The following is a 15,557-nucleotide window of genomic DNA, read 5'->3' as shown; positions in this document are numbered from 1 at the left end:
AGAGTCATTTGTTACATCAGAGTTGTTTTACGGATATAAAGTTTGCCAGTTTATTAAGCACTCCCTGAAAGGATGTAAGGGGCAAACAGGTCAATTGAGCCCAAAGGGAATTATTAATTAATTTATAGGGAATTCGGGAACCGGTTAATTTTAATGAATGGTTAAAACAACTGATCTTTCCAACAAGTGAACTCAGGAGACATCTGAATTGGTGCATAACTAATCAGTAACACTTTACAATAAGGTTCTATTTATTACATAAATTACATAAAAAGTAGGCTACAGTTTGCTTACTCAAGCTTAAGCTTTAAAATAAATAAAACCACTTGTTTTTTTGAAAAGCATATGACTACATTTTTCCACACAGTGCTATCAAGAATCGACAAGAGAATCGTTAAAGAATCGGATCGATAAGCAGAATCGTCAGTGGCACTGATATTGATAAAATCGTATCAATTCCCATCCCTATGTGAAGACAGTAAAATTATTATCAAACATTAAAGAACATGCATGTTTTTTTTGTTTGTTTTTTTGAGAGTTAAAATATTAAAACATTTTGCTAGCATGAGGTTTGCTTGTGTCACGGTCAGTCGTTTTACATCAGTGCAAAACTATGGTATGCAGATTAAGACCCCTATTCATCAGCATGCATTGATTAATCCCATGGCATGTAGCAAAAAAAAAAAAAAGGTGCGACCAAATCATATGCTGGTGCGACCAACTGAGAAAGTTGGTAGCACCAGTGCAACCAGTGGAAAAGTTAGTCTGGAGCCCTGTATTCTATTACATAGAACTAATATCAAACAAACACACACACACACACACATTCATACGAGTTGCAGAAAGAAAGAAAGTGAGGAAAGAATGAGTTTTAAGAGTGCGATGATGAAATCCCAAGTTTCTAGCAATATATGCTAGCCGAAATTAGCCCCGCCCACAACATTCGAAGTCTGGAATTTCGGTCTTAACTTGATCTGTTGTGGAGCAACTATGCTCTATGCTCTATAACTATGCTCGAACCAGAGCTGTTAGTACTAATCAAATTGTCAGGGCGGGCTTTACACGATGATGGATAGATGATCAACAGTAACGTAATCATCCACGTCACAAAGAGAGCTTGCGCTGAATTCATTAACAACAAAGATGGCTGCCGCTCGAGAGTTGAGATGTGCAGATTCCGCCATCGCGTCTGTTACAGAAGATTTCGACAGCGCATTCATTTTAAAAGAGGAACAGAAACCGCAATCAAGGCATTTGTCGATCGGAAAGGTCTCTGAACAAAACCCCAAGATACTTAAACTCCTCCACCTTGAGGCAGGAACTCTCCACCAACCTGAAGTGGGCAAGCCACCCTTTTCTGACTGAGGACCATGGCCTCGGATTTGGAGGTGCTGATTCTCATCCCAGCCGCTTCACACTCGCTGCAAACCATCCCAGTGCATGCTGAGAGTCCTGGCTTGATGAGGCCAACACGACAACATCATCCGCAAAGAGCAGAGACAAAAATGTGTTGTCACCAAACCCGACACCCTCCGGCCCCTGGCTGCGCCTAGAAATTCCGTCCATAAAAATCATGAACAGAACCGGCGACAAAGGGCAGCCCTGCCAGAGTCCAACATGCACCGGGAACAAGTCTGACTTACTGCCGGCAATGCGAACCAAGTTCCTGCTTCGGTCGTACAGGAACCGGACAGCCCTTAGCAAAGGACCCCGGACCCCATACTCCCGGAGCACCCTCCACAGGCCGCCGCGAAGGACACAGTCAAATGCCTTCTCCAAATCCACAAAGCACATGTGGACTGGTTGGGCAAACTCCCATGAACCCTCCAGCACCCTGTAGAGCAGTGTTACTCATTGCGCGGCTCGCCAAGCTTTAATTTGTGGCTCGCATGGCGGTAAATAATACGGTGATATGATAATGCAGTCACTACAGATGTTTCATAAAAACATTAATAACAAGTAGGGCTTTAACATAACCCTTTAAAAACTCAAAGTGTCAGCTCTATTACAAATAATTTCGATCGGATTGAAAGGGGTGGTTTATTGAGAGAACATGAAAAAACTTGATCGATTGAAAACCGAAACTGAAAGGACGACGTATGACGTGCTGAACGAGCTGTTCTCCTGATGAATAAAGTGTCATATAAATGAGTGTCCTGTCATTCTATAATTCTCCTTTCACTCAGCATCTGTGAAGTAAAGCAGGACAACGGCTCACCAGTCCTTGTTTCAGATTATCATACAGACGACATGATAAATACAAACAGCACGGCAAAACAGTTCATATGTTCATATTCTGATTTGAATCTTTTGACTTATAAACACGCACATCAACCCGATCATGTATCACATCACAATGTTTAGCGTTCATGTAAACTACAATACATTCAGATTCATCAATCGAAATGAATTCAGTCCGATTGAAACAAAAGTCGTGCATGTAAACATTTCCAGTCTCTACGGAGTTGCCAGTTCGGTCTATTCTGGCGGTCGATTCAGCTCTTAAAGGGGGAGTGAAATGCTATTTCATGCATACTGAGTTTTTTACACTGTTAAAGAGTTGGATTCCCATGCTAAACATGGACAAAGTTTCAAAAATTTAAATGTACGTTTGAAGGAGTATTTCTGTGCCAAAAATTGTCCTTCCGGTTTGTCACAAGTTTCGGAACGTTTTTTTTCGAGTATGGGTCTGTGTGACGTCAGATGGGGCGGAATTTCCTTATATGGGTCCTAAGGGCACTTCTCCCGGAAACCCGCGGGCGCGCACGCGCGCATCCGTAGACCAGAGAGAGAAGAGAGCGAAAGCAGTACCTCATCAAAGCGCTCTGCTCGGCTTAATTTGGGAAGTCAATGTCACCAAAGAAGTGGGTTTTTGGTTGCCAGGGCAAGACAACACTGCACAGATTCCCAAAGAACCCAGCGTTAAGGGACCAGTGGATGGAGTTTGTTTTTTCAGAGCATCATCAACGGAGCTGTGTAAGACTGTTTGTTCCCTGCATTTCGACGATGATTGTTTTATAAATAAAGCCCAGATCGACGGATTTGCAGATCGTCTAATGCTTAAGGATCGAGCAGTCACAATGATAAAGGTTCGCAGTCGCAGGCGGTGAGTAAAACTGCTTCAAATGTCTCTGTGTGTTGTTTTTAGCTCGGCGCGTTAGCACAGCTTTAGCTTCGCCCACACGGCCCGCCTCCAGCCGCTCGTTTTTTTTCCGGAAAGACTCGGTACAGCCTATCTTTCTTTTATAAATATAATAAAACTAAAGACTTTTTGGAGATATGAAGGATGCAATACTACTCTATAGGTACTCAAGATTAACAGGAGATTGAGTTTCACACCCCAGACATGGTATTTATGACTGGATGTAACTTTTTATACTTTGCGGTAAAATGGCTCTCCTACTGAATTTGTCCCATCAGTGCGGCTCTCATGAAAAAAATAGTGAAGACCACTGCTGTAGAGAGTATAGAGGTGGTCCAGTGTTCCACGGCCTGGACAAATACCACACTGTTCTTCCTGAATCTGAGGTTCTACTATCGGCCGTATTCTCCTCTCCAGTACCCTGGCATAGACTTTCCCAGGGAGGCTGAGAAGTGTAATCCCCCTGTAGTTGGAACACACCATCCGGTCCCCCTTCTTAAAAAGAGGGACCACCACCCTGGTCTGCCATCCCAGAGGCACTGTCCCCAACCGCCACGCGATGCTGCAGAGGCGTGTCAGCCAAGACAGCCCCACAAAATCCAGAGACTTGAGGTACTCAGGGCGGATCTCATCCACCCCCGGTGCCTTGCCACCGAGAAGTTTAACTACCTCGGTGACTTCAGCTCGAATGATGGACGAGTCCACCTCTGAGCCCTCAGCCTCTGCTTCCTCAATGGAAGATGTAACGACGGGATTAAGGAGATCCTTGAAGTATTCCTTCCACCATCCATCGACATCCCCAGTTGAGGTCAACTGCTCCCCACCTCTAATGTAGGCAGCGTTGGTAGGGCACTGCTTCCCCCCTCTGAGGCGCCAGAAGGTTTGCCAGAATCTCTTCGAGGCCAGCCAATAGTCCTTCTCCATGGCCTCACCGAACTCCTCCCACGCTCAAGTTTTTGCCTCCACAACCACCCGGGCTGCAGTTCGCTTGGCCTGCCGGTACCCGTCAGCTGCCTCAGGAGTCCCACAAGCCAGCCAGGCCCGATAGGACTCCTTCAGCTTGACGGCATCCCTTACTTCAAGTGCCCACCACCGGGTTCGGGAATTGTCGCCTCGACAGGCACCGGAGACCTTACAGCCACAGCTCCGAGCAGCCGCTTCGACAATGGAGGTGGAGAACATGGTCCACTTGGACTCAATATCTCCAGCCTCCCTCAGGATCTGGTCGAAGCTCCGCCGGAGGTGGGAGTTGAAGATCTCTCTGACAGGAGACTCGGCCAAAATGTCCTTTCTTAATCTTTTCTCACGTAACGGGATGTTTGCTGTCTAGGTAACGTAGGGGAACTCCCACTGCCAACGCCCCAAGTTCAGTCAGGCAAATTAATAAAGATCACGGCTTTAGTCAACATGTAGGCCTATTTTAAAATAAACTAATTTGTAGATTGTGTAAAACTTTTAAATGTTGTGTTTTTATTTTTTAGTTAAAAATTTGTTAAAAATAAAACAAAATAATCTGTAATACCATACATTAGCCACTAGATGTCTGTATAGCCCTTTACATAAATATATATTCAGGCCTCTGTGTATATTTTGCAAATATTGTACACTGGACCAAATTCTTATAAATAAAAGTTTTTTTTTAAATATTTCTTCTTGCTTGACTTTATTTATATACGTGACCTTGAAGTAATCCAAAAGTAATCAGTTACATTACTTTCATATTATAGTACTTGGATTACGTTACTGAATACTTTTTTTATGAAGTAATTTGTAACTGTAATGGAATACATTTTTAAAGTAACCCTCCCAAGCCTGATTGCGACACCCCTATTGGTGATTTTAATATACATGTAGATAACGAAAAAGATGCATTGGGATTGGCATTTAAAGACATTCTGAACTCTTTTGGAGTTAAACAACATGTGTCAGGACCTACTCATTGTCGTAATCATACCCTAGATCTAATATTACACAGAATCAATGTTGATGCCGTTGCTCAGCACATGAAAATGAACTACTTACCGTGATCTCAGACTGAGGTGATGTGGTTTCTCCACTGCATGGATCTTCATGTGTCGCTTCAGGTGAGTTTTAATAGAGAAACTCTTTCCGCACTGATCACACGTGTTCGACTTCTCTCTGCTGTGGATCCTCTCATGTTTTTTCAGATGTGTTGACTGATTGAATCTCTTGTCGCAGTGTGAACACTTGTAAGGTTTTTCTCCAGTGTGAAGCATCTCATGTGATCTCAGATGTCCTGGCTGATTGAATCTCTTGTCACAGTGTGAACACTTGTAAGGTTTTTCTCCAGTGTGAATTCTCTGGTGCAGTTTTAAACTGTTTGCTGTGGTAAAGATCTTCTCACACTCAAAGCACATGTACTCTCTCACACCAGTGTGAGTTTTCTGATGTTTATGTAAATACAGCAGAAGTGAAAAACTCTTTTCACACACAGAACATGAATGCGGCTTCTCCTTCGTATGAACTGTCAGGTGTTTCTTCAGGTTTGATGCCCAGAGAAATTTTCTGCCACATTGATCACATGAGAACGGCTTCTCTCCGGTGTGGATCCTCATGTGACTCTTAAGATTACTTTTGAATGAGAATCTCTTTTCACACTGATCACACATGAATGGCTTCTCTCCCGTGTGAATCATCATGTGTCCTTTAAGGTGTTCTGCTTGGGTGAAACTCTTCCCACATTGATGGCATACATGTGGCTTCTCTCCAGTGTGGATCATCATGTGAACATCAAGTTGCTGTTTGTTTGTGAAACTCTTCCCACATTGATCACACGTGAACGGCTTCTCTCTGGTGTGGATCCTCATGTGTACCTTCACGTCACTTTTAAAAGCAAAACTCTTTCCACACTGATTACACGTGTGCGGCTTCTCTCCAGTGTGGATCCTCTCATGTGATCTCAGATGTGCTGACTGACTGAATCTCTTGTCACAGTGTGAACACTTGTAAGGTTTTTCTCCAGTGTGAATTCTCTGGTGCAGTTTTAAACCGTCTGCTGAAATGAAAGTCTTCTCACACTCAAAGCACATGTACTCTCTCACACCAGTGTGTATTTTCTGATGTCTTTGTAAATATTGCAGAAGTGAAAAACTCTTTCCACACACAGAACATGAATGCGGCTTCTCCTTCGTATGAACTATCAGGTGTCTCTTCAGCTCTGGTGCTCTAAGAAAGATTTTGCCACACTGATCACATGAGAACGGCTTCTCTCCGGTGTGGATCCTCATGTGAACATTAAGACTTTGTTTGGTTGTGAAACTCTTTCCACATTTATCACATGGGAACGGCTTCTCTCCAGTGTGAACTCTCATGTGAACATCAAGACTATGTTTGCATGTGAAACTCTTTCCACACTGAGTGCAGGTGAAAGACTTCTTGGCTCTTCTTTTCTTTAAAAATGTCTGTTTAGTTTTTGAGCGACTCAAAGGTTTTTCTCCAGGTTTGACATGATGTTCCTCCTCCACTTCACTCAGTTCTTCACTCTCCTCCTCCACTTCACTCAGTTCTTCACTCTCCTCGCTCTCTTCCATCGGTTCTGACATGAAAGAAAAAATTATTAATTTAATTTTTAGTACATCAAAATAATTCAAAGAGAGGAATATAAAGTGAAAGGACATGAAAGTGAGCCCTGATGTAATAGTAGAAAGTAGACAACTGTTATAAAATATGATAATTTGATGCTTTTTATAAATGATTATATGTCCTTGAAACTTTCCATGAATGAGGTAAATTTATCTTCCAATTATTATTTTTATAGGCACAAATTAGTTTCTTTAGCAAGAACTATTGAATATATTTGATCAATGACACAAATATCTAACATGATATTAACATTAAAATATACAATAATGCCATATTTTGACACCAACTTTGAGATTGATATTTATTTGACTAAAACCATTTGAATTATTAATGGCCGTTCACATTAGACTAGCCGTGACTCTGATTTGTAAGTGACTAGATCGCTACGCGTGAGCTGGGACCCGTGGTTTTAACCAGCGCTGAAGAGGACGCATTCGCAGCAATCCTAGTTGGAGTACTGGTGAGGCCGAAAGCCATGAGACCCAGCATCTTCTGGAATCTCGAGGGGAACGCAGGCGCCCGCCCTGAAAGATGTCGCCAGCACCAAATAGAAAGCGAGCGTGCTTCTCATACATACCGAGTCTATTTCTATACCCAGGAAGTAGATGTTCCGGCTGGGAGAGAAACTTTTTTTTTTTAATTTTTTTTTTTAAGTATCGATAGTAGAGGTTGGAATATCGATACACTATCGTGAATAAAATTATCACGATAGTTAGCTGTATCGATATTTTTACACAGCCCTAATTCTAAGTGGTTGAGGAGCCAGACTCTGTGAGTTATTAATAGCCCTTCCAATTGGGCTATGATGAGCCAATCGTCGAGGTAGTTTAACACTCGCACTCCCCACTGTCTCAAGGGGAAGAGCGCCACGTCCATACACTTCGTGAGGGTACGGGGCGCTAGAGACAGGCCGAATGGTAGTACTATGTACTGATAAGCCTGCCCTTCGAATGCAAACCTCAGGAATGGTCTGTGATGGGGCGCTATCTGGATGTGAAAATAGTCGTCTTTCAGATCCACTGAGAAAAACCAATCTCCCGGGCGAATATGTGCGAGAATTTGTTTGGTTGTCAACATCCTGAACGGACGCGTCATAAGCACTTTGTTCAGATGTCTGAGATCTAGAATGGGTTTGAGACCGCCATCCTTTTTGGGGACGAGGAAGTAGCGGCTGTAAAAAGCCTGACTCATTCTGTGATATAGGAACTGTTTCGACAGCTCCCTTTTCCAACAGTTTTGACACTTTGGTACGGATAATGTGGGCCACGCCCTCTTCAACTGTTGTCTCGACCTTGGCTCGAAAGTGTGGAGGTTTGCGAGCCAACTGGAGCGAGTAACCTCGTTTTATTATGTTCAACACCCATTTCGATATTTCGGGGATAGCCTCCCAGGCTTCGGCCCTCATAGCTAGGGGTTGGATGAAGACAGGACCCGGGTCGCTGTGAGATAGGGGCCCGGCTGTCTAGTGTTTCCCCTCCCGTGCGAGCAGCGCTCATGCACAGGGGCGCGCGCCTCAGGAAGCAATCCTGGGTCGGGGTCCCCGCCTCTCAGGGAACAGAGCGCGCCTAGCAGAGTAGGAGCGGTGACGGACTTCAGCCGCTGGGCGGGGGCTGGGTGACCGGCGGCGCTGACTTGGGCTGCTGTTGAGGAGGCTTCCTTCTGGTCTGGTGGCTCGAAGCCGAGCTGGAACGTTTTGGAAGAAAGTGGCGCATCGCCTGTGATGCTTTCTGTGCCTCCTTGTAGTGCTCAGAGAAGCCCTTAACAGCCTGGCCAAAGAGACCGGAAGTGGAGATGGGGAAGTCCAGGAAAGCCGCCCTATCTACCTCCTTCATATCCGTTGAGTTCAACCACAGGTGCCGCTCGAGCACCGTTAGGTTGGCCATTCTCCTCCCGATGGCCTGGGCTGTAGACTTTGTAGCCCGTAGGGCCAGGTCAGTGGTGCTACGCAGGTCCTTAAAAGCATCTGATTCAGGTCTAGACTCGTCCAAGGAACGGAGAAGTTTGGCCTGAAAGACTTGCAGGACAGCGATCGTGTGAAGCAGCGGCGGCGTAAGCGCGGCGAGGACAGACGTAGCGCGGCAAGGCTTGAATGGATATGAAGCCTTAGTCTTTCCTTAGCAAGTGCAGCTTCGGTGTGGTCGCGGCCCAGGCAGGAAGCGCACAGAATGTGGCGGTCTCCACCGACGAGTGGGCCTCTACACGAGGCGCGGGTGGTGCGAGGCATTTGAAACAACGCCTCAGACATATATTCTTTTAGAGTATGAACGCAGCGGCGAACACACAGGATTTGCAATAAAGGATATGATGGCCGGATGGCACATGAAACAGCGTGCTGAAGGTGGCGAATGAAGCCGGAGCTCCTCAGGAGCTTATCCCGCTGAAAGGCGGTTCGACGGCGGCGAGTGCTTCTATTCCGCAGGTCAGCGAAGTGGAGAAGTCGCTGAAGGAGTAAAAATCTGGAGCACCTAGGCGAGGCATGGCAATATATAGCCTCTGACCACACCCATACTGGCGGGCTCTGACGCGACAGGCGCCCTGATTGGTTCTCGCGCCAAAGCCGCCTCGCCATAGGTTTGTGCAGTTGCCGCAGCACAGCCAATCTCGCGCTCAGTTGTGTTTTAAAAAGTTTGCTTCAATATTCTCGAGAAAAGGAGGTTTTCCCATAGTCAATGCTAGCCCTACGCAATACGAGAGACCTCTCGAAAGGGAACTATGAATTGTGACAGAAATAGTCATAGTCATCTTCTTCCAGCACTTCAAAACTATAATATCATGTGTTATTTTTAATGTGATAACAAATTTTTTGTTCATCCTTCAAAGATTCCCCTAAAACTAAAAAATTTAAGATGTAGGAAAACTCTTATTTAAACACTAAATTACCATTGTAAACAGTAGGATGATTATTGGCTATTTTCACTCCCTAATGTCAATTTTTTCACTCATTTTGCTTTTTAATGAATATTAATACATTATGAATGATAATAATTAAAGTTAATGTCATCTACACCCTAAATTAAGCTTAGTGCTTTATTGTCAGCCCCAGTGCCACCAGATACTCTCTGCAGAACCCAGTGGCTCCGGTGCCGCTGCCCTCAGATGCTAGTCTGGAGCCTGTGAACTTAAAATAAAACTGCACATTGTAATATCTGTACGTTAAGTCTATTTATTATTAAAGAATTTGTCAGTAAAAAAGTTAGTCTGGAGCCCTGCCTAGAACATTCTGTACCATTTCATAGTTGAACTGTTTATCTAAATGTGAAGAAGTGCTTGAATGTTTCTAACATGAATGTTCTTCAGGATCATGAATGAATGAGGAATAAACACCAACCTCTTTGTTCTTCAGGATCTTCAGTGTGTTTCATTCTGCAGGGTTCTGGATCACTCATGTTCTCACTGTCCTCTTTAATAAACTCAGTCTTTGCAGATTTCAGCTCTTCCTGATGCTCTGATGCTCGTCTTCACTTGTAGCTGATGAGAATTTACAGCATTTATTGGGGAATTACTGTGGGAGGAGCTTCACTGATGATGTGATTACTGTGGGAGGAGCTTCACTGATGAGGTGTTGCTGTGGGAGGAGCTTCTCTGATGATGTATTCCAGCGTGGGAGGAGCTGATCTGCCAAAATAAAAAATATCAATGTTTTTTCAATTTTTTTTAATAATACATTACACTTCTAAGCATTTACAGTATGTCTGTCTATCTATACATTAGACATCCATCTATTCATTAGACATCCATCTATTTTTATTGCTAATCCTAACATTATTCTGCTTCTTCGTTAAAATACAGGTATCTAGAAATAAAGAAAAGAATATAAATAATTAAAATTATTCCTAATATAAATAAACATTAAGAAAAACAGTTAAAATCATAAACACAGAAATAAACGTACATAGGCTAGTAGCCAACAAATCCCCTCAGTCTGCTGACACCAATGAAATTAGCTTTAAGTGTCAATTTACAGGAGATTTTATAGTAGATTATAATCAAGGTATTAATCAATAGTTTTCCTTCTATATATCAAATGAGTTGAATGACTTTTCTAGGCTTATGAGATTTTACTTTGTTATAGAAATGACCAGTGTGATTATCGAAAATGTTATTTCATGTATCCTTTAAATGTCTGTATTTGATATCTGAGGTGTAACGTAAGGGTCTGACCCATGCCAGGAATGCAGTAACAGTGCTTGCTCATTTAGCCTGGCTTCCAGAGATGAAATATGGACTTCTTTAACAGGTGTCACTACATCCATCTGCTTTTCTAGGCTACCCTGATAGCAATGGTCTCAGGAGTCATTGAAACCTATAGTTGAGAGACCATTTCTTAGTTAAAGTCTTTACTTTACAGTTAGATTTAAAGTATCCTCTCCTTGAGAGAAAGAACATGTTATCTTAATGTTTTGAGAAGACTCTCCTCCTCACCAAATCCAATCTTGAAGAAACTGTGTCTGTGTGTGTTAGTATTCTTGGTTACAGGTTAAGGAACAAGTGGAAATATAGCTGCAAGCAGCGATACGGGGCTAAGCCCCTGAAGCAGCACCAAAAGCAGGAATAGTAAAAACAGCAGAAATTTTAGAAAAAAGTGCTGGTTTAGAAGTAGAAGAACTCAAAATGAACAGAAGTTCAGATGAGAATGAACATAGAATGGACAAAACATACATTAATCCAAGAGGAAGAAAGATTAGTACAACGTTGAATAATAAAGGAAACGACATGACACAACATTACACACAATTTTTTTTAAATCATGCCACGTGGGGCTTGAACCCATTATCTCTGGGTCAGATACCTGTCCCTCATATCATTGCACCACTGGGAAGTTGTGTTTTTGGCAAGATGAAGAAGGTCCAATAGTTCAAGTGAGAAGCAATTCAAAATGAATAATTTTTGTATCAATTTGCTGCATGTTGTATTTATCGAGTTTGTTCACATATAGGCACCATGTCTGGAACAGAAGCAACTTTTCCACCACTTAAGGCCACAATACCTCTTGCGATCTGGGTATGTGCCACACAGCATTCAAACCCACAACCGGAATGGTTCATGGTTCATGCTAACCAATTAGCATGCTAAGCTAACTACCATAAGGCAACAAATACAGGTCAAATTTGGAGAAAAATATATCGAGAACGGTAGCAAAAATAAAAAATCTGCTCAGTCACTTCTGTGTGGCTCGGTCCAAAGATCATCTGAGCCAATTTTCGTAAAAATTGAACAAAATTTGAATGAGGAGTAGCACAAAAAATTGAACACTGTACTTTTCAAAATGGCCACTACTGTAATGGGCAGAGTCTCATTGTAAGATATTGATTGTGATCACCATAATGAGTGGAATCAGGTGTACTAAGTTTAATTTTACATCTATTTACATTCACATCTACATCAAAGGGTTCAAAAGCTATAACCCTTTTATTGTGGAATTTTTTAACTGGTGGTGGCGCTATAGAGTTGGTCCTACAGACTCAAAAATTGGTCCAATTACTATTCATTACAATCGCTACAAGTGTGGAAGGTCACGACGTGCCTAAATTCAGGGTCTGAATGTCAGCCGCATAATTGATGGAGATATCCTTCAGTCTATCTATGTGTAGAAAATGTGTGAATCAGAATCATTCAACCTGAAGCAATGACAAAGCTTAGACCTTTGGTGAAGGGTATAATTGCTGTGATTTTTGTAAATGTAAGGGGAAGCGGCCTACTTTTGATCACTGGAGTAATCACTCCTTGTGATTCTTGAAGCTGACTTCTGCCTGATGAAACTGCAAACTATCTTCAGTAAAATTTCCTTTAATTTATTATAATTCTGACTCTTGTCTTAAATTGACTGCACTTCTAACACCTGGTCTTAATAAATCCTATCTGGTCCTTGGGTCTTTAACTGTAAGTCCTAAAATACAGATATACAGTGGTAATCCATATTGAAACAAGGACAATAAAGCAGAAGTTTCAGCAGATGTTCTTTAATGATGTTCCACTGTTTAAGGTACACAGTGAGCACAACCATTGGGCATCTTTTCCAGGTAGCTTGTCTGGTGATAGTCCAATGCAGCATACATTGGGTACCATCTTTGGCACTGTTCACATTGGTAAACATGACAAGGATTAATTATGTAACAAACCACTAACAGTTATAGTTATGTGTGTGTTAACCAATTACATTATGCAATGAATTTAAATATTAAATAACATGTTCAATTGCTTAAATATTTTTGTTTACCCAAAGTAGTCCTGACTGAAAACATTTGAAAAAATTGTATTCAAACACACACATTTGTTTTACTTAAACTTTTACGTCACTTCACTAAACGAAAATATAGTAAAGTACTTGACAAAACAATCAGTTAAAGGGTTTATGATAATATAAGAACAACTTAAACCAAGAGAGGATCAACAAGGAATTAATTACAACTTTTATGTATAATCCTAGTGGTATTCCATGAACAATTAGAAAGATAATAGAAATAAAACAGTGCACTGTACAGTATCTTGAATGCCTCCATGATATTGCTGTACATTATCTGTCAGATTTGCTGCACCAATGCGTACAGGTTCAGTCACTACTGTTAATAATAATGTAGCCCCTATTAATGTACTACAACCTTAAAAAAAAAAAAAAAAAAGACAGTATTATATTATTATGTAAAACAGTATTATTAGGTATTGTCAAAATTTCACCTGTAGTAAGTCAGTTTGGTCACTAGGAAAGCACTACAGCCTTTGGAACATGAAAAATACTTTAGGTGAATTACAGTAATTTTTTATAAACATATTTGATTATTGTACGTACACTACAGTAAAGGAGGTATTGTCAAAATTTCACCTGTAGTAAGTCAGTCTGGTCATTAGGAAAGTACTACAACCTTTGGGATATATAAAAAAACACTATAGGTGATTTACAGTTTATTTCATAAACATGTGTAATAAACATGTAATAATATGCTCAGTACAAACATGTTTGATAATTGTACAGTAAGGGACTTTTTGTCAAAATTTCACCTGTAGTAAGTCAGTCTGGTCTGTAGGAAAACACTACAGCCTTTGGAACAGGAAAAAATACTTAGGGTGAATTACAGTAATTTTTTTTAAAAACATTTGTCAACTGTACGTACAGTAAGGGAGTTTGTCAAAATTCCACCTGTAGTAAGTCAGTGTAGTCACTAGGAACATGCTACAACCTTCGGATAGTAAAAAATCCCTTTGGTGAATTAATGTAATTTTATTCTAAAAATATTTATGTACATTATGCACAGTGAGGCAGGTTTCCTAAATACAATCATTATAATGCACTTTTTATTGTTGCTAAAGTACAATCAATAGCATTAGAACACATAATGTGAGAGAGATTTGCTGGTACATCTGTACTTTGCAAAAATGTAGTTGTCTGTTTGCACACAATGGAAAAAAAAATAGAACTTTTTAGACGGTCCCTAATCTTCTTTACCACACACATTGAATGTTCAGTGAACAGTCGCAACTTTGTATGCCATTAAAACAATATTTGCCCATTTTGATCGATTGTGGAGAGTGTTGTAGTTCACCATCTTTGTCCTAAAGATCATGTAGCTGCTTTTATTTTGCAAAAATGTGCTTTATTGCGCTTGTTATTAAAAAAAAAAAAAAAAAAAAAGTGTGAATGTGCGAATATAAAACCAACTTTACCTAAGTGAAGACATCAGCATAATAAATGCGGTGAAAACAGGAACTATTGTCATGAAATAAAGAGTGTTTTCAGCAGATCTGTTAATATTGATGAGCCTCAGACTATCAACACTCATTCATCAAGCCATTCAGGACCATCAGCAGATCATCTCACTTTATTCTGAGTGTTTGCTGTTAGAAACACATTATTTGAGTCAGGATACATGACAAAAGCCTGTAAAACTACTCTATTGAAAGATATCTCACAATATAACATAGCCTAAATCATCAATTATAAAACAACATAATTAAATAACCTCTCTTTATGAACCTCTTCAGGCAAATAACTACAACACCATAATATGTGAATCTAAATATAGTTTGACTTTAACTATTAATTGCAATAATCACTAAAGCCAGTAAAACTACTCTACTGAAAGAAAATACAGTCATTTCTCACATGCATGGATATGAAATGGATAAAACATCAATAACACAAAAACAATCACTATGATGACACTCTTCATCAACGACTACAGAGAAATAATTACATCAGCATAATATGTCCACATTAATCTAAATATAGTTTGATTTTGACATTAATCAAATTCTTAAATCATTAAAATAATATGTGCTTAAACTGACAATGATCATAAAACATTTAAAAATAAAGAGCATCACAAAGCAATTGTTCCAAGAGTAAAACGCTATTCATTTATTAACATTTAGGAATTGATTTAATGTCTCCCGTGGCTCATTATAGGCTCAACGTAAAGTAAGAGATCGATTCACATAAATTCCCCTTCACAGATCTCAAACTTTAACTTGACATTCAGTAACAGTTCTCACTCCAAACATCGAGACAATCACACAAACGAACACAAACTCGCTCAGGTCTGAATGAACTCAACATATTCTCCTCATGCTCGCTGCTGCTGCACTAAATGTTTATTTCAGAAGGAAGACGCCAGAAAAGACGCACAAGTATCGCTGTGGTCGATGAAAACAATATAGAAATGAGCCTGTCGCTTAATGTGATGAAATATGAGAAATACCGTGAACTGCTCTCCTCACCTCAGAAGACTCCGCCTTAAATAGTATTCGAAAATAGAATTAGAACATCCCAGATCGTAGTATGCTGGTTCCAAAGATAGGTTCCAAAGATATTCCAAAG

At 40.8% G+C, this 15,557-nt stretch overlaps 1 protein-coding gene across 2 annotated transcripts in view; it reads right to left on the bottom strand.

Annotated features, from left to right (window-relative positions):
- The window catches only part of LOC311302052 (uncharacterized protein), a 16,665-nt gene extending 1,108 nt beyond the window's left edge, over positions 1–15,557 (bottom strand). For both annotated transcript variants that reach the window (XM_084427606.1, XM_084427607.1), the window contains exons 1-3: positions 15,458–15,557; positions 10,074–10,360; positions 5,165–6,698 (exon numbers count right to left, since the gene is read on the bottom strand). In XM_084427606.1, the coding sequence (XP_084283732.1) occupies positions 5,165–6,698; positions 10,074–10,131 (1,592 nt within the window). In that variant the 5' untranslated portion in view covers positions 10,132–10,360; positions 15,458–15,557. The remainder of the gene's footprint in view (positions 1–5,164; positions 6,699–10,073; positions 10,361–15,457) is intronic.

Source organism: Rutilus rutilus, assembly GCF_951802725.1.
Source record: "Rutilus rutilus genome assembly, chromosome: 1".
Taxonomy (NCBI): Eukaryota; Metazoa; Chordata; class Actinopteri; order Cypriniformes; family Leuciscidae; genus Rutilus; species Rutilus rutilus.
Note: the sequence above shows the minus strand (reverse complement) of the source record. Positions and strands in the feature narration are given on the sequence as shown.